Source organism: Aethalodelphis obliquidens, unplaced genomic scaffold (assembly GCF_003676395.1).
Source record: "Aethalodelphis obliquidens isolate GAN/ISIS:26980383/991018 unplaced genomic scaffold, ASM367639v1 scaffold48, whole genome shotgun sequence".
Lineage (NCBI taxonomy): Eukaryota > Metazoa > Chordata > Mammalia > Artiodactyla > Delphinidae > Aethalodelphis > Aethalodelphis obliquidens.
In genome coordinates this window covers 7,217,033-7,241,525 of record NW_020837992.1, presented here as the reverse complement: position 1 = coordinate 7,241,525, position 24,493 = coordinate 7,217,033, and the positions used below count along the sequence as shown (strand labels likewise).

Genomic DNA, 24,493 nt, shown 5'->3' with positions numbered 1-24,493 from the left:
ACACTCTGGACTCAAATTTTGAAACTGCTTCACTTACCCTCTTGCCCCCTCAGAAGACAAAAATCCAAAGCCACACAGAAGTATTCTGAATTATCTACCACTTGGGGCCATTAGTGGCCTGTCAGCATCTTTCCAGAAGAGTGAATAATTCAGAATTAGGTACGTGTGTTTTGATTTTAAACATTTTCCTCAAAAAATATTCAAAACAATTTTACAAAAATATGAATTATCTATGTGATAGAAAAGGCTCCATTTTATTGGAAACAAAACAAAACAAGGTAAACCACAGAGTGTAAACCACAGAGTGTAAACTGCTCAGTGGGAAGATGACTGCTGAGACTTGTGTGAAGAGAGGAGAGACCACAGGAAGTCATCTTTACCCTCTATGACTTGCCTGATAGCACCTGTCTGTGATACACTATTCCTTGGTTTTTAAATTCTGCTTCGTTATTGGGAAAGAGTTAACTGTCAGGTAGAGGAACTGCCATGTTTATACTTCTCTGCAAATCTAGGGAAGAAGCAGCCAAATGTAGATCAGCTCAAGTAACAGCTCTCCTTGGGTACTGACTCCTTGCAATGCCACAGAACACATTCAGTCTTCTATGACCCGGTAATTAGAAACACCGCTGTGGCTTTGTCACCTCCCTGCTGAGGAGCTGAAGTGTGAAGCTGAACCCAGGGCTGGTTCTACAGACTGCACTGCAGGACATGGGGAAGGGGACACTCGAATGCCACTGACCGCCCAGAAATACCGCCCAGGGGAGGACAGGCCTATCACTAATGAGAATTTCTATGCCTCAGTCAAGAAATGTCTATTACATTTCATTCTTGGTAAAGGAGAAAGAACCCAAAGGGCCCTTGGGACTGGATTCTGGATCCCGTCACCATGTGCAGCTAGGCAAGACACTTTACTGCTTTGGACCCCAGCCTACTCAACAGGAAGGCTGGGAAGATGATCTCTAAGTTCCCAAAGTTATGAGAGCTCAAGCTTTCAGTCTTGGAGTGAGGTAACTTCGACAAAAGATGAGCAGATCAGGCACTGCTCCCCTGGAGGTTACCTTGAGGTGCAAGGTCAGGGTGAAGCACTATTTGTCTTGGAAGCCAGCCAGAAGGGCTGACCGGGGCCCAGCGCCATTAGTTCACGGAGTATGTCTGGGCCCAGGCAATGCCCACGTGGGAGTAGCAGTACAGGAATCCCAGCACAGAGAGGGTCACACACGGCCAGCCTGCAGGGGGAGAACAGAGATAGAGGATGGTTAGGAATGTCCGGGGCAGGACCTCCCACCGGTCCAAACTGTCCCCTTTGGAGAAGGCAACTCAGGAAACAACGTGGGCCTCCGTTTATGCATTAAGACACATGCCTCCTAGAAAGTCTGCACTAACTGGAACACCAGCAAGTTGATCCCTATGTCCCCACTGGGAATGGGTCAGCATAAAATGAGGGGGTGCACTATAGCACATGCAAATTACGTTGAGAAACAGGACAAGCTTTTAAAGAATACATATTTAGAAGACTAACGTAGTTAATAATCAAAAAAGATGAAACATCCATGAGACCCATAGAAAATCTCAAAAATGTACATTGACCATTCTATTGAATTGAGTGCCGTCTGCCAGCACACAGAAGAGGGCCTACATTAAACATTCAGTTTCAAAAGTCAAAGCTTTTAGTGGTTCCTTCTACAAGTACTTGTCTTAGAATATCTGATGTTGTTTTCTTCTTTTTTAAAAAATAACAGCCCTCTCTGCTACTTGTTACTTAATGATCTCCATGTCTTCTACATGTTTCACTTATTCAAACACTGGGGGCTTGGGGAGCCAGAGGTGCTGTGGAACGTACCAGATGCCAAAATAGAAAGATTTAGTCCTGTGTCAAAGGTGCTCTCCCTTCAGCATGGAAAAGACAAACACCCTCCAGTGGGATTTACGAGCCATGTAATGTGTGCTAGGTAATGATGTGTACAGAGCACATTTAAACTGCACCATGGGAGATGAGCAAGAGATGTCAGATGGAAAGGAACCAGGACAAGCTACCAGAGAGATCACTTGACGTGTGACCATAAAGGGGTCATCCAAGGAACAGGGATCATGTGATGTGACTACTGCACAGGGAGGGGCGGGCAGGGTAGGGACAGAAGTAGGAGGAGGGAAGCCACTGAGGGTGATTGTAACTCTGGCAGGCTCTCTCCTTGCTAAGTCACCCATTAGTTACTATTATTAATATGACATAGGTTCAGTCAATATAGCATAGTGGTTAAGTGCAGTTGCTGAAGTGGAATTGGACACAAGTTCAAATCCTGGCTCTGCCACTTGCCAGCTGTGTGACCTTGAGCAACTTAACGAATCTCAAATGTAAAACTAGGAGGGATAGAGCAACTTACTGAATAGTGTCTTTATAAGGTGCCACGGACTGAATTGTGTACTCACTCCTCAATTCATATGTTGAAGCCCTAACCCTCAGTGTGATGGTACTTGGAGGTGGGGCCTTTGGGAGGTAAATAGGTTGAGATGAGGTCATGAGGGTAGGGCTCTCATGATGGGATTAGTGCCCTTATAAGAAGAGATACCAGAGACCTGGCTTCCTCTCTCTCTATGGCCTATAAGGACACAGTGAGAAGGCAGCCATCCACAAGTCAGGAAGGGAGTCCTCACCAAGAACAAAACCATCAACCAACAAAACTTTGATCTTGGATTTTCCAGCTTCCAGAGAAATAAATGTCTGTTGTTTAAGCCACCCAGTCTATGGTATGTTGTGATGGCAGCCTGAGCTAAGATATAACAATTGTGTGAAGTGATGTAAAGACCTGCACAGTGTCTGGCCCATGGTGGAGCACTAAAGAAAGGTAGTGATGTAATAGTGGTATTGAGAGGGTATAGAAGTCCTTCTACACCAAGATTAGAGTGACAACAGGGAGAGCAAGCCCTGGTCTTCTTCCTAACTCCTGTCTTCCCCTTGCTCCTGGGACTGGCTTGGCACAGTGTTTTCCCAGGCCCTGATGGCAAGAGAAGAAAGGGCAGCAGAGGAGGCCCAACAGCCTGGCTCTGGGACCAGTACTGCAGTCCCACCTCCCGTCTGCTAGTCGGCCAGGCTAAGAGTTTCCTATACCTGCTGGAACAAATTACCCCAGACTTAGTGACTTCAAAGAAGAGAAATTTATTCTCTCACACTTTTGGAGGCCAGAAGTCTGAAATCAAGGTGTTGGCAGAGTTCCCCTCTCTCTGAAGGCTCTGGGGGAGGATGCTTCCTTGCCTCTTCCAGTTTCTGGTGACCCCAGGCCTTCCTTGGCTTATGGAAGCCTTTTTCCCTGTCTCCTCTTCTCTAATAAGGACACGACCAGTCATTGGATATAGGGTCCACTCTAAATCCAGGATAATTTTTTTCTCAAGATCCTTAACTAATTATACCTGCAAAGACCCTATTTCCAAATGAAGTCACATTCTGAGGTTCTAGGTACATATGAATTTTGTGGGTGCTATTCAGCTCAGTACAGCCAGGTACTTTTTCAAGCTTCAAGACAGACCCATCCTGCCTGGAGGCGCCCTCAGATCCCTCACCGCTGTGGCTCAGACACAGATGCCAGGGGACCTTTCAACACCTGGTCCTCAGTAGCCTCAGGGAGCAGGAAGAGGGGAGGGGGCTTCAGGTGCAGGAGGCGAACCCAGACTTCAGCTATGTTTAGGGTAAGGCATCAGCACTTGTTCGGTAAACACAGAAACCAGAGGCTGGCTGCAGAAGTGGGAGAATGGGGATGTTTCATTTACACAAAGCTGGGCCTGGGGAATGGCACAGCTGTGCTTGGCCCCAAGGCTGTCAAGGCACATCCCTGTGAAAGCTTCTGCCCAGCACACAGAACTGCAAGGAGCCCTGCCCAGAGGTGAGGCATATACATGTTCAATCTGGACCACAGCTGGGCCCTGAAAATTCTCCCTGGTGTTACTGCATGCCATGCACAGAGGCAGCTAGACAGCAGTAATCCTGACGCTACTAGGAGACCGTAGCAGGATCTCAGTTTCTCTATCTACACATTGGAGGTCAAAAATAAATAAAAGCATGTGAACTAAAATAAAATCACAGGTTTGCTAGTGCTTTTAAAAAGTATTTCAGAAAGGCAAAGGATTACCTGAGAATTCTCTTATGTACACACAACTCATTGGTCTTTTTAATGCATGAGTGTTCCTCCAGACAGTAGCCCCAGTGTGTACCAGATGGCATTCAAGAACCCATTCTCCTTTCCTGACCTCAGGAGTAAGATACGTGATGACAACAAAAAGAGAGATTCCACAAGCCACCCTTCCATAGCATTCAACCAACACTGGACGAGCATTTGCTATGTGCCTGGCTCTGTTCTTCAACTGCGGCTGCTGCTAACCAAGCAGATGTGGCCCGAGCGTGACAGGGTGCTTGGGGCAGAGGCCCCTCTTCATCAGGGCTCAGATAAACACAGGATCATAAAACTGGAAATAAATGGACTGTCATTCTGGCAACATGCCAAGGGTTGCTGTGACACACGGTCATCCAGGCTTGTCGACCGTTAACAAAAAAGATGGCATCAGAAAGTGTTCTGTCCCGCCAAAGGAACAGGGATCTCATCCTTCGGCCCTCTCTCCCCCTGGCCTCTCCCTACTAAGTTCTTCTTCCATGTTGTCCTTTCTCACCAGGCTTTCCAAACCTATGTGTCCAGAAAACTCCCTTATCCCCACATCCTCAAACCCATGCATGCATACACACACACACACACACACATCATTAATGTGGCTTATAGAGACTGGTAGGCTGTACTGTACTGGTCAAAGGAAAAGATCCTACTTTAGGGCTGAAGCCCCCCGCACATGCTGTTCATTTACGGCTGGGCCCCCAGAGTCAATGATAGGTGCAGCTTCCTGGTGGGCTTTTGATACCTAACAAGATGCAAACAGGTGAACACTTTGAACAGGTGAACAGCGAGGCAGCATTGAAGATATTAAGAACAGTGTGCTAGCGAGTCAGACAACAGTTGCAAAGGACTGGGGTATACAGTTAATAGGACAGATTATTTAAAAGATACAGCGAAATGCATATAAGCAGGATGTTTAGCACAATAAAGTCAATTAAGAGGACCAAGGTAGGCGTATAATATGTGGAGTTAATAGGTGGCTGTATCATGATATTGTTAATAGGATATTGGTGGGTTGTATAATAACTACAGCTAATGAGAGACAGGTAGGACACAGAGGGGAATGGCTGTAGCTAATAGAAAGTGAGCCATGTAATTTGACTTGAGGTTATTAAGGCTGAGCCTCTCTCTGAGCAATTACATCAGTAGGAAAGGACTAGAAAGGCAGAGGTTCAGGACACTGAAGGAAAAGACCGTTATCATGCAGGGCCATGAGAAGTCAAAGGATATCTCCAGCTGGGTTTCTGGAAAGTGAAGGGATAATCAGAACAAAAAGCAGGTCTAATGAAAAATATTGTTTCACAAGTAATGTTATAGAATGCTGCAGCCACAGTGGAAAAGAGTACGGAGGTTCCTCAAAAAAATCAAACATAGAATTACCACATATATACCCAAAAGAATTAAAAGCAAGAACTAGAAGAGGTATTTGTACACCCAAGTTCACAGCAGCACTGCCTCCAACAGTCCCAAGGTAGAAGCAACAAGCATCCACTGACAGACAGATACACAAAACGTGGTCTACATATATAATAGAATATCAATCAGCCTTAAAAAAAGGAAATTCTGACACGTGCTACGACATGGGTGAACTTTGAAGGCATCATGCTAAATGAGATAAGCCAGTAACAAAAGGGCAAATACTGCAAGATTTTCACTTATATAAGGTACCTAGAGTAGTCAAATTCACAGAGACAGATAATACAATGGCGGTTGCCAGGGGCTGGGAGGAATGGGGAGTTAATGTTTAATGGGTACAGAGTTTCAGTTTTGCAAGGGGAAAAAAGATCTAGACATGGATGGTGGTGATGCTTGCGTAGCAATGTGAATGTACTTAACACCACTGAACTGTAGAATTAAAATGGTAAATTTTATGTTATATGATTTACCACAATAAAAAATTATGCTGAATGAAAGAAGCCATCAACAAAATAATACATGCTGTATTATTCTACATATATAAAATGCAAACTGATTTATAGTAACAAAAAGCATGTCAGGGGTTGCCTGGGGCTGGAGCAAAGGGAGAAACAGATTACAAAGGGGCACTAGGAATCTTTGGGGATGATGAAGATGTTTTGCATCTTGATCATGGGACAGTTTTTCAGGGTATATACAACTGGAAAATACATTAAATGGATACATTTTATTGTGCGTAAATTATTTCTCAATAAAGTTGTCATAAAAAAAATTTAAAGGTGTTCTTGGAACATTAGCAAATCACAGGCTTGTAGTACTCTACTGCAATGTCCTAGGCTATATGTGCCCCAAGGTATTCAAACAAAAGATGCAATTCATTTATTTTTAACATCTTTATTGGAGTATAATTGCTTTCCAATGGTGTGTTAGTTTCTGCAGTATAACAAAGTGAATCAGCTATACATATACATACATCCCCATAACCCCTCCCTCTTGTGTCTCCCTCCCTCCCTCCCTATCCCACCCATCCAGGTGGTCGCAAAGCACGGAGCTGATCTCCCTGTGCTATGCGGCTGCTTCCCACTAGCTATCCATTTTACATTTGGTAGTGTATGTGTCCATGCCACTCTCTCACTTCGTCCCAGCTTCCCCTTCCCTCTCCCCGTGTCCTCAAGTCCATTCCCCACGTCTGCGTCTTTATTCCTGTCCTGCCCCTAGGTTCTTCAGAACCACTCTTCTTTTTTTTTTAGATTCCATATATATGTGTTAGCATACAGTATTAGTTTTTCTCTTTCTGACTTACTTCACTCTGTATGACAGACTCTAGGTCCATCCACCTCACTACAAATAACTCAGTTTCGTTTCTTTTTATGGCTGAGTAATATTCCATTGTATATATGTGCCACATCTTCTTTATCCATTCATCTGTCGATGGACACTTAGGTTGCTTCCATGTCCTGGCTATTGTAAATAGATAACATTGTGGTACATGACTCTTTTTGAATTACGGTTTTCTCAGAGTATATGCCCAGTAGTGGGATGCAATTCATTTTTTGATATGATGCTGGGTCTTCAGTCCCTCACCTCCCTAGGGGCAGGAGGACTTGCCATGTGTGGGACTGAACACTGGGCTCCTCTCATCATGCTTTCTTCTGCTGGGGCCTCTGAGGAGGACAACCAGAGGAACTCTCTTAGCCATGCCGATGTATTCAGCAGCTGAATCAGCACAAATCCCTATCCTGGGGAAGAAATCAATCCTTCCTAATGGGAGAGGAGTTAACTGAGTTGCTGCATTGTGTATGAGCTATCAATTACCCCATCAAAGGCTTGCTCTGCTGTCAGGATGGGCAATGCTGCCGAGCCTGTGACTGCCATCTTGGCTCTAACAAGGCTTTTTTTTTTTTTTTTTTTTTTTTGCGGTACACGGGGCTCTCACCGCTGCAGCGCACAGGTTCCGGACGCGCAGGCTCAGCGGCCATGGCTCACGGGCCCAGCCGCTCCGTGGCACGTGGGATCCTCCCGGACTGGGGCACGAACCCGTGTCCCCTGTATCGGCAGGCGGACTCTCAACCACTGCGCCACCAGGGAAGCCCTAACAAGGCTTTTTTAAAGGCCACATCCCGCTGTTAACCATTTTTAGAAGAAAATGGCTGGTGACCAGCATGTGAACAAACTTTGCAGTGAAGCCCTTCTTCCCATCTTTGCTTCCAGTCAACCAGAAACATAGTCCCTATCCATATGTGAGTAGTTTACAAAGAATATGCAATCTACTGTACAGTTTACAAAGAATACACAATCTTTTTTTTTTTTAGTTTATTTATTTATCTATGTTTGGCTGCGTTGGGTCTTTGTTGCTGCGCGCGGGCTTTCTCTAGTTGCAGCGAGCGGGGGCTACTCTTCGTTGCGGTGCGCGGGCTTCTCATTGCGGTGGCTTCTCTTGTTGTGGGGCACGGGCTCTAGGCGCGCGGGCTTCAGTAGTTGTGGCTCATGGGCTCTAGAGCGCAGGCTCAGTAGTTGTGGCACACGGGCTTAGTTGCTCTGCGGCACATGGGACCTTCCCAGGCCAGGGTTCGAACCCGTGTCCCCTGCATGGGCAGGCGGATTCTTAACCACTGCGCCACCAGGGAAGCCCAAGAATACACAGTCCTAGTGAATCCTCACAACACCTTGAGATAGAAATTACTAACCTATACTAATATTCTTTCTTGAAGCTATACTGCCTCAAAGGGGCCCAGAGTCCACATCCCAAGGCCAGGGTGTCAGACTGAATCCTACCTGGAGGATAGTCTGAAGGACTTGAGGCTGTCCTTTAGTTTTATCTACAATTATCTATCATTTATCTACCATTAACAATGCCCTAGCTTCCTCCCTCCATCCACTCAGGCAAGATTTCTAGCCAGAGGCTCTGACGCCCTGTGGCCCGTTGACCCTCCCACTCACCCACTGGCCCGTTTTCCCTCCCACTCATCCACTGCTCAGTCGTCCCCTTGCTGAGCCACAGTTCTCCTGAGGGTTGAAGGACATCTTGACCCTCTCAGCTTCGCTCTTGGGTCCCTACAGCTGGACGGATAGACTCTCACCTTCTGGCCCCATGAAGCAGCAATGTTACCCAGCGACTCACAGCCATTCTAAGAAAGGAAAAAGAGGAGCTTCCCATCCTAAGAGCCATCCGGCTACAAAGGAAACAAGTCTCACCTCTCCAGACAAACTCGCCTTGGCTGGAGCCTAGAACACAAATGTGAAGGATGTATCATGATCATCAAGGGCCACCAACATATCCATCCATAACCCTGGGGATGCAGGTGCATATGTAACAGCCCGTATCACCATCTGGGTGAAGACAAATGTGAGACTGATGAAATGCAACCTCTACAGCGGGCCTTTGTGAACGGGCAGGCTCGGAGGATATGCAATAGGGAAATGGAATGAAGAGGTGATTCTCGGAGATGCTGCAGAAGACAGAGACATAGGATGTGGTGACTGATGGAGTTGGGGGCCAAAGAACACACTCCCTCTCACTGACCCTGAGCACTGCCTCAGACGGTACCCTCAGGGCTGACACCAGCTGGCGCACATCAGAGAGACCACACCTTACGTTAATAGACTGATGCGCTACCCTACCAGTTAGTAAGAGCCATGGTCCCAGCCTCCCCTCAGGACCTGTCCTCTGATATAGATAACATCCAAAGGAGTAACACCTGGTTCTGTAGGGGCCTCTAGGACCTGCTCCAGCACTTAGCCACCATCTCTTTGAGTTGACTGGTCTGTGCCCGTGCCTTACCATTTGTTAGATATTTTGAATACCATCCGCACATCCTACATATATATTGCTCTGCCTTGGTGGCATTTTCTACTCTGAGGCCAGTGAAGGCCGAGTGTTTCTTTGCTTGGAGAACGAGCTCGTGCATCAGACTCTAGTCCCAGAGGGGCTGGCTCAGGATCTGAGAAACACCAGGGCACTCTCTGCACCGCCCCACCGGCTTCACTACTGTCATTTCATCAACTATTCAGAAGGACTTTATATGCTGTCTTCATTAAAACAGCTTGCTCTTGACAGCACTTTATTTTTAACAATACTCAGATCTGATGCGGGGAAATGAAAAAGGGCCTTGGTAGCTTTATTTCAGACTTATTTTCCCGAGTAGCCCCAGCCCGGAGATATTGTGGAACCGTTCATCAAATGGTCCTGAGCCTGCAGACCTTCCTTCACAGCTCAATTTAGAGCTTTCATCTTAATAAAGCTATAGGACAGGAGCCTTTTCCTGTCCAAGGGCTACCTTATTTATTTATTGTTTGCAGTACGCGGGCCTCTCACTGTTGTGGCCTCTCCCGTTGTGGAGCACAGGCTCCGGACGCGCAGGCTCAGCGGCCATGGCTCACGGGCCCGGCCGCTCAGCGGCATGTGGGATCTTCCCGGACCGGGGCATGAACCCGTGTCCCCTGCCTCCGCAGGTGGACTCTCAACCGTTGCACCACCAGGGAAGCCCTGGGCTACCTTATTGAAGGATACACAGCAAGAGCACAGCTGCCCAGGCTTCCAAGCCTGTACACTGCTGGGTCTATTTTCAAACCCATGGGCATATGGACAGAAGGTCTAAAGAACAGGCTTTTGCTATCTAGGGTTAGAATAACCATTTCTTGCCTTCAAGTCGTTTATAAACCAGGGCCTCAAACCCAGGTTTTGAGGCCTCGGTGTTCTTTCAAAAAACGCTCAGCTGCCTCTTTCACACCCTCGCGTGAGAAAGAAGAACTAGGTGGTTCTAATTTGTTCAAAATTGAAGCATGAAATTCTAGGGCACTGGTTCTCAAACACGAGCCCACATCAGAATCACCAGGAGGGCATGTTAGAATGCAAGGTCCCATCCGCCAGAGTTCCTGATCCAGGATGTCTGGGTGGGCCCAAGATTTGCATTTCTACCACGATCCCCAGTGATGTGGATTCTGCTGGTCCAAGAGTCACCCTTTGGGACCCCTGTTCTAGGGCACTCTGCACAGGGCTGAGGGAAGAGCTTATACCGGTCGTTCACACACCGACTGGGCTCTCTCTCGAGCAGAGGGCATGGACGAGCACTGAGCATTACAGGTCGCCAGGTGCTTTGCTGGCTGCACTCCACATCCTCACAAACACCTTCTCAGGGAGGTATTATTCGCTCCACTTCACAGAAAAGGATACTAAGCATCAGAGAAGGAGAGTAACTTTCTTGAGGTCTGACAGCCAACTGGTCATCAGGTCACACTTGGAACTCACGACCGTGTGGCTCCAAGCGTGCTCGGCCGCCTAAGCTCCAAAGCCCTGACTGGCCTCGGACGGAGCACAGCGGGGAAAGGCTCACGTCAGAGCCCCACCTCCTAGCGTGGTGTCTTTCCTTTAAATCCTCTGCCTCCAAATCTTGCTTCATCCCTCTACTCATGGTGCTAAGGCAACGGGAAGTGGGAAGCATCAGGTTCATATTTTTAGGCGTCATCTTCACTAACTTGCTTGGTCACCCCATCTCTGGGGTCCTCAGTTTCCCCATCTTTGTCATAATTGGGAAAAGAAAGCCTGGATGAACATTTTACACCCCTCGTGGTGGCAGCTGCCTAATTTAGACTGGGGCCACGATGGAGCATGTCCCCAGTGCCTGGATGGTCTTTTTTTAAAATTGTAAGAGTCACAGTTATTTGATCCTGGCCATGGGCTGAGCCTGCACAGGGCGTCCAGCAGGGAGACAGAGAGGAAGGGGTGACGGACGGCCCTCAGAGGGCTTCCTGCCATCCTGAGCAACAGTCATTTGCTGGGCGCTGTGGGCACATTTTAACAGGCACGAATAGCGTGCCTTCAATAACTCGCGTTGTTCACAGTCAATTTCACATTCTGAGGAAGCCAACCTGTGCTGTAGTTTTCACCCTTCCCCACCTCCCAGCACAAGCCCCGCAGACTGGTGCTTATGGAAGCACTCGCTGCCATAAAGCAAAATCATTTCACGTGAAACTGAGGAAGTGGGGAGAACAAACCAGAGCCACTCTTTCTTATCCTGACAGCGTGAGTAGAAGGTGGAGCTGAGAAAACACAGATTTTCTTCTCTCTCCAGGGCAGGTGGGGGACCTGCTTCCGAGAAAACTGTCCCTGCCGTTGCTGCCACGCCCTCAACTCCGGCCACTGGGGCCAGAGGCTGCGCAGTCGGATCACGCTTCCCAGCTGTTTCTCTTCCTTAACGTGTTTTGTTTTAAACAGGCTGATTAGGGCTATTGTTCATCGTTCATTCATGACCACGTAACATAACACGGCGGAGACTGCCTAGCAAATGAGCTCGGGGAAGCGGCTTCCCGCAAACAAAGGGCTGGCGCGCAGTGTGGGGCAGGCTCCCTGTCGCACCGCCCTGACAACCACTCGCCCATCTGGGCATTTATGAAGCACCTACTGTGTGCCCAGCATTTAGACAGGCAGCCTTGACACATGTCACACAAGCAGTCTGAGCCTTCATCTGAGGCCTGTGAGAACGTGCCCCCAAAGGCTAAGAGCACGCTCGGGGCCCCCAACTCTCCACCTAACCTTGACGTTTGGCTCTACAGCTCCACCTCCAAACGTGCACATAACGGAAGGCTTGGGGAAACACAGACGACAGAGACAAATTCTCAAACACCTGGGCCAGCCGGGACGATGGGCTGACACTAGTAAGTTGACATTGCACTAGGATGAAAATGGCTGAGCTTAACGGTTTTTGTTTTGTTTCCTAATCCAACTATATACATATGGGATGGCGGCGGCCTGGGATCCATGTCACGGGAGGAGGGGTTGACAGACCTGGCAATGTTTATCTGGAATCACGGAGACTCTGGAGAAGAGAAAAGAAGTACCTGCAAATATAGAACAGTCTACCCTTTGGAAGCAGGATGAGGAGACATGTGCACGCCCCACAGGGGGTGCTGGTTGGGGGAGGGACACTCTGGAGGCAGAGAAACACTCTGGCAGCTGGAGCCCTCCAGCACTGGAACAAGCTCAGGACACTCTGAGCATCCCCATCCAGGGGAAGGCAGCAGAGGCAGGACAGGCGGCAAGGAGATTCCTCTTCTGGACTGGAGGTGGAATAGGTCTGAGAGTCTGTGAATCGGCTCCTTTCTTCCCAGGTCACTAGGACCAGGGCATCCATGGTAAAATGGTCAATGAATAAACAGACATGGGTACATGAGTACTTCTGAGTACTCAGTCACAAGACTCCCAAATCCCTAATACAGGTAATCAAAAATAACAGTTGTTGCAAAATCCCTGATCAAGAAACCCTATATATGCACATCTGGCCTCTATCTTCCCAGCCCATGGGACATGCAGCCAACGGACAGAAGTGCCCACAGTTGAACAGCTGAAGCATCATCTACGCTTGTGTGCGTGCCTGGGAGAAGAGGCGCCTGTCACCACTAAAGGAATACACCAGGGAGAGCTGGAAAGGAAGAGAAAGAGAGTGACGCCTAAACCACGTGAACCTCTGAAAAGGTGATGTCAGCAGATCCGGCTGACACGTTCTCTTCCTAAAGCAGTTATTAGATAAATGACTCCAAATTACTTGACTTAAATTTCTCAGCAAAGAATGCAATGATAAAACCAAGCTCCCGGCGGCGGTGGCAGCAGCATCTCTCCCCCGGAGCTCTTGGGGGCAATGGCGGGCTAGGCACTCCAGCCGCCCCTCGGGAAGAAGGAAATGTTCCTGCCTGTCAGAGCCACCTTTGTTCTCACCTCGCTGCTCCCACTTACTGTGTCTGCAAAAGTGTATTTTGCTCATCTCCACGCTGAGGAACGGGTTCAGATTGAGCACGGGAGGTACTGCGGAGCAAAGGGCTTGTCTGCACCATCCTCGGTGGGCGCAGTCGGTGGCCAGGATGTAGTCTCTCTAAGGGTACTGAGCCCAGAGGTTTGGTCTCATTAGTGCCAACTTTAACCACCTGAGCTGCTGCTCGCCTTCTTCAAAAGGCACTTGACAGAAGCACGAAACAGCTCTGAGATGAGTTCAGAAAAAATGTGGCTCCAACATTTATAAATGGTATTCGGGAAAGGCATCTTCACTTCCTAGGTGCTGGTGTAAGGAAGGCTGTGGGAAACAGAGGTAAGAAGAGTGTCTAAGCTCAGGGGATGTGCTGCTGGCAGCAGCGTCCACATGTCCCCCATCCAGCCAGCCAGCTTGAGGCGGGGGTAGCAGCCTGCTCATCCCACAGTAGCACAGAGCACCTAGGTGGTCCTGAGCACCAGGTGAAGGCAGTACAGGGAACGGCCAGCCACAGCCTCAAGGAGCCCGGGGCCCTTCTCTGCTGAAGAAAAATCAGCGCTTCCATGGGATGGGGCAAGGGCTCTTAGGTCACTGTTCCGGGGAGGGAAAAGAAACACGGAAGACTCCATAGGGCCCTCCCATCAAACCCACACACACTGGAGACCCAGGGCTCTGCTGAGGGTGAACAGAGAGGCACAGAGCAGCCCCACATCACAGCTGCTTTTCCTCTGCAGGAGGGTAAGGCTATGGGGCCATGTGCAAGCATGGGGCAAGCATGGCTCTGGACTGTAGCCATGGTCACTGCTGCTGTCACCTCAGGCCACAGGGCACACAGGGGCTAGCGAGAGGGATGTGTGTTCAGCCTGTGAGAGAAAGCACACACGTGTGAGTGTGGACTCGAGCAAGGCTGACCAGTTCCAGGCACCATGTTTTACAAGTGACACGATCACACAGAAGCCACTTCAAGGAGGGTCCAGAAGGGCTCCTCAGGGTGGGCATGCTGATAAGTTAAAGTTTAGCCTGGAAAAAGGCCACGAGGCCACGTGGAAAGAGAATTCATTAGGCTTGCTTTACGTCACTCCGGAAGACAGAACTGGGGCCAAGAGATGGAAGTTAGAGGCAGATTTTGGCTCTTACCAAAAGGAGCCTGTAACATTTACAGCCTCCCCGTCCCGGATGCCCACCCCTGTCGGCATTCATAGTAAGGATGGCTGCCTCTGATGGGCGATGGGACCAGATGACCCCTTCCAACTCTTAAAGAGATTACAGCCCTGTAAAATTCAAGTCCTCAAATCATCTTCCCCTCCCCCTGCCCCAGGAAAGGTACAGACAAAGACTGAAGTTAGACTAAAAGACCACTGCAGTCAGGTGCAGGGGGAGAAGGGGCATCCTGTCTGGACTGGGAACAGAAAGCAGGGTTCTAGCAAACTGTGGAAATGTCACAAGATACGACAGATTCTTAGTGAGGTGCTTATGAAGATATTTACCTGACATACAGAGTGACTCAGACACGTTTTTGATTACAGAGAAAGATGTTTTTGTGCCTTAAGGACCCCATTCCAAAGGAACACTGTGTTCCTCTCAGGCTACTGACTCTAGCCCGTGATCCTGAGGGTGGGTCTGCCTGGGACAACAAGGCTAGTACTGCCAGAAGCTGGGATTTGTCCCCCGCTTCCAAGGGTCCCTTCTGGCACCCCTGCTCACTTGGGCAGCCTGGATGTACCTGATCCCATGCAAACCTTTGCAGGGAGCAAACATTCAGCAATCTCACACGGGGTGCTCACAGGGAAGCGCTCTTCCTCCCTTGCCCATCTGCTCAGAACCAAACACCTCGAACCAGTTTTCTACGGGGCAGAGAAGACAGGACAGGGCTCTGTTGAAGTGGAGCTGAGGAGGTGCAAGGCAAAGGCAGCCTGGATCTCTCCAGGGATGTTAAGAATTAACTAATGGTAATTAGCTGTAGTCACTAATAAGGAATGAGCACCCTTCCCCGCCCCTCCTCTGAGCTTCCTGCCCAGCCAGCAGGAGTGGTGGGAGGCTGGGACCCTTCAAGGAAACTCATCCCACTGTTTACTCTCTTCCCGGTAGTCTTTACATGGGATTAATTGTCGGGCTCCAGGGAAGGGACAGCCTCCAGGGAAGGGATCTCAGTTGCCGCAGTTTCTGGCGTGGTTCTGCTTGTGACCTCAGAGCACACATGACACTCTGGACTCCTTGCAGAGTTCCCAGATGCTGCCTCGGTGTGGGTCAACTCAGGGCGTGGAACCAGCCCGTAATGCGCTTTCTCGGATTCCTCTAAAGGGACAAGGCAGTGTGTCTCCGCGAGTCAGCTCTATGGCGTGGATCTGGACTCCCCCGCCATCTGACCCGTCACATCTACCCAGTTCTTCCTAACTTGTGTCCCAGCAACGGAGCTTGAAGTGGTGATGGAACTGTGACAGTCCACTCTCCCATGACACTCCTGGGTGGAGGTCTGACCTTGGCTGTTGGCATCTTTCATTGCAGAGCCTCCACCTCCCTCCCCTAGGGGGCTGCCCTGTGCTCCATTTGGGAAGATTTGGCTCCGTTCTTGCTGTAAGGGCTGGGAAGGATCTGATCTTAAACTAATCATCTTCGTGACTCATCATTCAACATTACTGAGCTCCTACTACATACAGGGCACTGGGTTAAGTGCTAGGGATACTGGAGAGATTAAAAGGCTGACTTGCAGTTACAGATACAGGAATTCCACGTAAAAAGATAAGTCATGACCTCAGGGTGTCTCCCAATGTGGAGGATTTTTCCGTGCACTGGACATAATGTCAAAGGCTGGTAAAACTGGACAGGAAGAACTGGCTTCTGTGCTCAAAGAGCTCCATTCTGGAGAAGGAGAACCCAGAGCACTGAAAGCCCGGACGTGGAGGACACAGGAGCAGAGAGAGCTATGGAAATGTGGACCGCCTTGACTTTGACCATCACCAGTGCATGAGCCAGAAGGGCCAGCCACGGCTAGCTATTCCACTCTCTTAAGCACATACCTTCCAGTAATTTCCATCCTCTGGATAAACCCTCCCTCAGTGGAAGAAGGCCTGCCCTCCAACAAGACTTAGAATGGATTTTCCCCCAGATTTTAATCTATTTTTTGACCAGGTAACGCACAATATAAAATTCAAATGTACCAAAGAGTAATGCACAATATAAAATTCAAATGTATCGAAGAGGAAGCAAGGAAAAGTAAACCTCCATCTCCCGACCTCATGTCCAGTCCACCCAATTCCTCTCCCTAGAAGGTCTGTTTCCAGTTCCTTGTTTCTACTCCCAGAGATATTCTTTGCACACAGAAGCATAAACATATATATCCATATATACACATGCACACATACAAATACATACATATACATATATATATTTAAAATGGTTTTTAACTCTTCATTTTGAAATATGTATTATTTTGAACACAAACACTACACGCACTGTTCACTTCCTCATTTTATTAAGGTTTTATATACAGGGGATTGTTCCATGTAAGTACACGTAATGCTGCTTCATCCTTTTGAATGGCTGTGGAAATTTCTGACTTTATATACCATAATTTATTTACCTGACTCCCTCTGATGGGTGTTATGTCCATTCTAAGTTTTGCTAATACAAACAATGTCACAATAAATATTTCTGTAGAACACTTCATTTCACATGTATGAAAGTATATGTGAATGACAAATTCCTAGAAGTGGAATTTCTGCTGGGTCAGTTTTGGTAGATATTTCCAAACCATTCCCTACAGAGGAGTTACCGCTTTATACCCCAAGACGAATGTATGAGGTTAAACTTTTTGATCTGTGCAATCTGGTGCTTGTAATTTGCATTTCTCTTACTGAGGCTGATATACAAATACTGACTCCTTATGTTGTACACCTGAAATGAATATAATTTTATATGTCAATGACACCTCAATAAAAAAAAAGAGTGAGGTTGGGCATCTTTTCATTTGTTTCAGAGCCACTTGTGTTTCACCTTTCTGTGACCTGTCTATTCAAGTCCTTTTTCCACTCTTCTACTAAGTTGGTGCTTTTTTTCTCACAAATTTTAGGGGTGAGAGTGGTTATTACTATGCCCAGCCTGAAGGGTGTTCTGCAACCATCAACAAGAGTGTGAGGTCAAGGGCGCTGAGTCAGTGGGTAGCTGGCCACAGTCAGTCAGGGACAGGCCTGGGTACAAGCTGCTGAGATGGGAGCAGTCACCCTGAGCAATCAAGGGGCCCCCATGCAGGGATTCCGGCCCAAAGAACACGGCCGGCACTAGGTTCCGCCTTCTGTAGCAGCTCAGTGTTCCACTGTTTCTGAATCTTTATTAAGTGAAGAAATAAAGACAAAGTTCTTTACTATTGGCATCATAATCCCTGCAGAGAGTTCTTGGTGAGCCAGGCAGGAAAGGCTGTATACTTCTATCTCCCTCGATACGGCCCTTCAGCTGGGAGCTGGGGCAAGGCTTTATTTGCCTGCCTTCCTTCCCTCCCTCCCTCCCTCCTTTCTTTCCTTCCTTCCTTCCTGCCCTGCTCTCTCCCTTTCATTCATCTCCCTCCCGTCCCCTCCCCTCTCTTCCTTCTATCCACCCCATCCACTGCTCACTTAATACTGAATTGTGGGGCAGGCAAGGCTTTGCTCCCTAAGCCTTCTCTCATGCATCTCCCAGTATAGCTGGGTGACATGTGTACCGTAACTAGCATCTATTCCAATGACTTACCCTCTACCTCCTTGACAATTAGGTCTTCCTTCAGTTCTGAGCCAATCACAATGGATGGAATTAAGGATTATATAAATGAGCCACAGCCACACCATGCAATGGGCCTCGAGGCCAGGGTTCTGGGCTGTTGTGAGCCTCTCATCTACCACTCCACTAGCCCCTTCTCTGGGCTTTCCTTACTGCCAACCAAGTCCTGGCCTAGAGGCTGCCAGTGGCAAGTCCGGACGTCTGCTTATTACTGTGAAACCCAGGTTTTCTATGTCCCTCTCCAGGATGGTCCAGGGCTGATCATTAAGCTTGTTTTGCTCCTCAATTCTGAGCAATTTCTAGAATGGAGGAAGAAGAGGAGGGGAAGAATGGACTTCTTTTTGTTTCCAGTTCTTGTCAGTATTCCTCCAGCACTAGAAGGCGGCAGTGGCTTCAAACCCCAGCTCCTACTCACACTCTCAAACTCAGCAGCACTCGACTCCCTTAAGGTCTAAGAACCAGCCACAGCACCCCTGGTCTGAGGTTCAGGCATAAGCCAGAGGGCACCCCTCCGAGATCTGAACACCAGCTACCAGGGGCCTCTTCTCTGAGCTCCCACAGTCCAGTGACCCTACCCCTTCCTTTTTATTTCCCCAGCCCTAGGCTTAGTAACTGCTTTCTACAGTTGCTAATATCTGGGTTACTTCAGGGTCCCTTTTTGCTCTTTCAGCCTTCTGATACTTATGTAATTCCCTGGATTAAATCCCTCTGTTTGAAATACCTTGCATCATCTCTATTTTCCTGACTAGACCTTGACTTCGTGCATCACTTAACTCCCAATTTTAGCCCAGAGCCTTATAAGTGCCCCCTGTGGTAGCAGGAGGACTAGGGAAGGAGAAAACAATAATCATGTTGAGTCTGGAGAGGTGAATGGGGGAGACTGCCATGCCCAGAGGAGGGACCCAAGATTCTGGGGGTTCACCATTTAAAGAGAATCACCTGGAGGGTTCTCATCCAAGTATTATTTCTCCCATAGTCAGAGTCATGATCTGTTGTAGTTTTTTTAATTGCTTCAGGCTCCATTCTGAGCTGGTTCTTCTCTCCCTGCCAGAGATGAGACTGTATAACTCCCAGGAGACAGTTATCCAGGGCTTCTCAACACAATATTTAATCAGTAAAATTTCTTATAGTGAATTATCTTCTCTTTCTCTTTCTGAATTTATAATATGAAAATATGTTTTAAAAAAACAAAAAAAAAAACCCCTATATTTGGCCCTCCTGGACGAACTAGAGAAGGAGCGTGCATGAAGCAAATAAGTTAATAAAGGGTAGGCTTGCCCAGTGCCCACATACCTCTAGCTCATTCCCTACCTTCTCCATCACCTTATAAGGAGAGAAGGGTTCAACAGCTTATCTTGTCTAAATTAATAGCTATAAAGGGATATCCAGTTGCTCTAGAATGAGATTAAAAATTCCTTTGGTCCAGAAATAAAAGCAAAAATAAACAAGTGGGACCTAATCAAACTTAAAAGCTTTTCACAGCAAAGGAAACCATCAACAAAATGAAAAGACAACCTACGGAATGGGAGGAAATATTTGCAAATGATGTGACCGACAAGGGGTTAATAATGTCCAAGATATACATACAGTTCATACAACTCAATATACAAAAATAAACAACCCAATCTAAAAATGGGCAGAAGACCTAAATAGACATTTCTTCAAAGAAGACATACAGATGGCCAATAGGTACATGAAAAGATGCTCAAGATCACTAATTATTAGAGAAATGTAAATCAAAACTACAATGAGGTATCACCTCACACCCATCAGAATGGCCACCATTAAAACGTCTACACATAATAAATGCTGGAGAAGGTGTGGAGAAAAGGAAACCCTCCTACACTGTTGGTGGGAATGTAACTTGGTGCAGCCACTATGGAGAACAGTATGGAGGTTCCTTAAAAAACTAAAAACAGAGCTACCATACAACCCAGAAATCCCACTCCTAGGCATATATCTAGACGAAACCCTAATTCGAAAAGATACATGCACCCCCGGTGTTCATTGCAGCACTATTTACAACAGCCAAGACATGGAAGCAACCTGAATGTTCACTGACAGATAAGTGGGTAAAAAAAGATGTGGTGTGTATATATATACAATGGAATACTACTCAGCCATAAAAAAGAATGAAGTAATGCCATTTGCAGCAACATGGATAGACCTAGAGATCATACGAAGTGAAGTAAGTCAGAAAGAGAACAACAAATATCATATGATATCATTTATATGTGGAACCTAAAATATGATACAAATGAACTTATTTACAAAACAGAAACAGACTCACAGACATAGAAAACAAACTTATGGTTACCAAAGGGGAAAGGCGGCAGGGGAGGGATAAATTAGCAGTTTGGGATTAGCAGATACAAACCACTATATATAGAATAGATAAAAAACAAGGTCCTACTGTATAGCACAGGGAACCATGTTCAATATCCTGTAATAAACCATAATGAAAAAGAATAACTGAATCACTTTGCTGAACGTTGAAATCAACTATACTTCAATAAAAATGGTTTTTAAAAACCACAGTGAGATATCATCTCACACCTGTCAGAATGGCCATCATCAAAATGCCTACAAATAACAAATGCTGGAGAGGGTGTAGAGAAAAATGAACCCTCCCACACTGTTGGTGGGAATGTAAATTGGTGCAGCCACTATGGAAAACAATACAGACGTTCCTTAAAAAAACTAAAATAGAGCTACCATATAATCCAGCAATCCCACTCCTGGGTATATTTCCAGAAAAGATGAAAACTCTAATTCAAAAAGATACATGCACCCCAATGTTCACAGCAACACTATTTACATTAGCCAAGACATGGAAACAACCCAAGTGCCCAACAACAAATGACTGTTTTAAGATGTGATATACTTATGTCCCATTTTTTATATATAATATATAAATGGGATATTATTCAGCCATGTATATATAATGGGATATTATTCAGGCGTAAAAAAGAATGAAATATTGCCATTTTCAGCAACGTGGATGGACGTAGAGATGATCATACTAAGTGAAGTAAGTCAGACAGAGAAAGACAAATATTGTATGATATCACTTATATGTGGAATCTAAAAAATAATACAAATGAATCTATATACAACATAGAAACAGACTCACAGACATAGAAAACAAACTAAACTTATGGTTACCAAAGGAGAAGGGGAGGTGGGGGGATAAATTAGGAGTATGGGATAAACTACTATACATAAAATAGATAAGCAGCAAGGATTTACTGAATAACACAGGGAATTACATTAAATACCTTGTAATCACCTATATTGGAAAATAATCTGTAAAAAACATGTATATATATAGCTGAATCACTTTTCTGTATACATGAAACTAATATTATAAATCAACTATTCTTCAATTAAAAAATTGCCTTTTGTCCAAGAGCTTCCAATCATTCTGATAAGAATTTGAGTTGTAGCTGAATCCCCTTAAATGTGTTTACAGTTGGCTAAATTCCAAAACTGCAAATAAAAGGCTTTTGTATTATGTTTGCCCTTTTAATAAAAAGCAAAACATAATCAGACTATGTTCTCCCCTTTGTTAAACCCAAGAATGTACCTATACTCCAACCTGTTCAATGGAATCTTTAAAAATAAGTTTTAAAAAATCCTCTCTTACTTCCGTCCTCTCTCTAGGTGAGGAACCACAAAGCAGAAAGGAGAATATTACCTACCTCCATGGTTGGGCCAGTTTCAGGAGCCAGAACCCTCAGCCCCAGAAAAGAGCCCTGCCCTTGGACTCAGGAGTCTGAGTTTCACCCCATGTCAGCTATATATACTAACTTCATGTTAGCTATATATACTAACTTCTCTGAACCTCTTGTTTTCTTTTCTTTAAAACCAGATTGAAAAATCTCCACTCACAAAATCATTATGATTCTCCATTCATTCAGGAGGATGCCTGAAGAGAGCAAAACATCTCAAAACTCTAAGTCCAAAAAGGTTTCCTTATGCCTAAAACCTGCTGTTGAACAAGCCCATTTCTGGCTTGTAGAGGTATGGAGACACAAACCCTGAATATACTCTGCCTGCATAAACATTTTGCTATTTTGTTGTTTCTAACCCCAAACTTGCTGCTGTTACTTAAACCTATCATCCCATCAGCATTGCTGTTTGTCAACAGCATGATTTCTGTAACACCAGCTTGGATCCCCACGCCCAACATTTCAACATTCTGCTTTCCCACTTCCCATAAGCCAGACAAGCTGGTTGACACCTACATATGACAGGTCAAGGTCATTCGTGACTCTGACCCCTACGTGGTCACTGCCAGAGACAACACGGACCCTGAGGCAGCCACCTTTCAGACACAGTGTGGGCAGTGTGGACGGCGCCAAGCAGCCCACCCTCATAACTGGAAAAATAGTGTGCTACCTGCATCCCACTATCTGAGGGTCATCCTTGTACAGAAAGGTCTACCATGGCCCTGGCAAGGTTTGCCTCCAGTACCACCAATCATTGCTGTATTCAGTGTGGCCAGCACCATGTGGGAGCTACCTCGGTCTGACCCACTCAGGCCTATCTAGGTTATTCTTTGGGAGCTGATATGAATCCACGGCTTGCTTTGTGAATTCCTTTGTAATTGTGCTATGCTTAGACTCCTAGACATGAGTCTATATTCCTAAGCCCACTGAGACATGGGGGAAGAGGGACTTCTGTGTATGCTGGGTGGTCAGAGGGCACCCAGAATGGGATTCCAAATGCCATCTGAAGACTGCCATGTATCTGAGGATAATCCCCATGTACTAGAGTTGAATATATAGCCAAATATATGCGAAATATCCCTTGTACCCTCCTCAAGTATTTAAATGGCTGAGGCCAAGATGATACAGATGGGCTTATTCCAAGGATTTAAATCAGTGTAAGCTGTTTCATATTCCCTAGGTGGGTTATTTAACACAAAATTCAACAGTGGTAGATGCCTGAGTCTGAATAAATTATAGAATCATTATGCTGGGAATGGTCTGTTTTTAAAAGGCTCAATTCTGGTGTCACTTTAACTGAACCACAAATTCCCTGAATATTTTTGCATGCAGACATGTTCATTCAAACGTTCATAATACAACCAGTTTTTGCATTTTGCATAATGCACTTTCAGAACTCTGTGCAATTTTACAATTAATCCTGCATTTTGTATGAACACACATGCAATACATACAGCCACAGATTTTTCTACAGAACAAATCAATCCTGCTTGGAGGGGAAAAAAAAAAAAACTGCTGGAGAATGCATATGCTGCTATGCATAATCAATCAGCTTGTGGGGCTTTACACCAAGTGCATATGGATATAGGGTCTTGGGATAATAACCAAACAGCACTGAATAAGCAATTGGACACTGAGGGCAAGACTGAAGACCTTTATTGATGAGTAATGAACCCAGAGCAGTGAAATGACAGAGAAAAAAACAGATGCTGCCAAGATGGGGGGAATGTTTTCTCCACCACCAGCTCCACCAAGTACACAGCCAGGGGAGGAAGGGCCTGAATTATAAATGCATGGCTTATTATTCAACATACTTTTGGAAGTTTTAGCCACAGCAATCAGAGAAGAAAAAGAAATAAAAGGAATCCAAATCAGAAAAGAAGAAGTAAAACTGTCACTGTTTGCAGATGACATGATACGATACACAGAGAATCCTAAAGATGCTACCAGAAAACTACTAGAGCTAATCAACGAATTTCGTCAAGTAGCAGGATACAAAATTAATGCACAGAAATCTCTTGCATTCTTATACACTAATGATGAAAGATCTGAAAGTGAAATTAAGAAAACACTCCCATTTACCATTGCAACAGAAAGAATAAAATATCTAGGAATAAACCTACCTAAGGAGACAAAAGACCTGTATGCAGAAAATTATAAGACACTGATGAAAGAAATTAAAGATGATACAAATAGAAGGAGAGATATACCATGTTGTTGGATTGGAAGGATCAATATTGTGAAAATGACTCTACTACCCAGAGCAATCTACAGGTTCAATGCAATCCCTATCAAACTACCACTGGCATTTTTCACAGAAGTAGAACAAAAAATTTCACAATTTGTATGGAAACACAAAAGACCCCAAACAGCCAAAGCAATCTTGAGAATGAAAAATGGAGCTGGAGGAATCAGGCTTCCTGACTTCAGACTATACTACAAAGCTACAGTAATCAAGACAGTATGGTACTGGCACAAAAACAGAAACAGAGATCAATGGAACAGGATAGAAAGCCCAGAGATAAACCCATGCACATATGGTCACCTTATCTTTGATAAAGGAGTCAAGAATATACAGTGGAGAAAAGACAGCCTCTTCAATAAGTGGTGCTGGGAAAACTGGACAGCTACATATAAAAGAATGAAATTAGAACACTCCTTAACACCATACACAAAAATAAACTCAAAATGGATTAAAGACCTA

At 46.0% G+C, this 24,493-nt stretch overlaps 1 protein-coding gene across 1 annotated transcript in view; it reads right to left on the bottom strand.

Annotated features, from left to right (window-relative positions):
• Positions 1 to 235: 235 nt before the first annotated feature.
• The window catches only part of HHAT (hedgehog acyltransferase), a 364,318-nt gene continuing 340,060 nt past the window's right edge, over positions 236 to 24,493 (bottom strand). Inside the window, exon 12 of the mRNA XM_027082906.1 lies at positions 236 to 1,226. Coding sequence (XP_026938707.1) covers positions 1,135 to 1,226 — 92 coding nt within the window. The 3' untranslated portion in view covers positions 236 to 1,134. The remainder of the gene's footprint in view (positions 1,227 to 24,493) is intronic.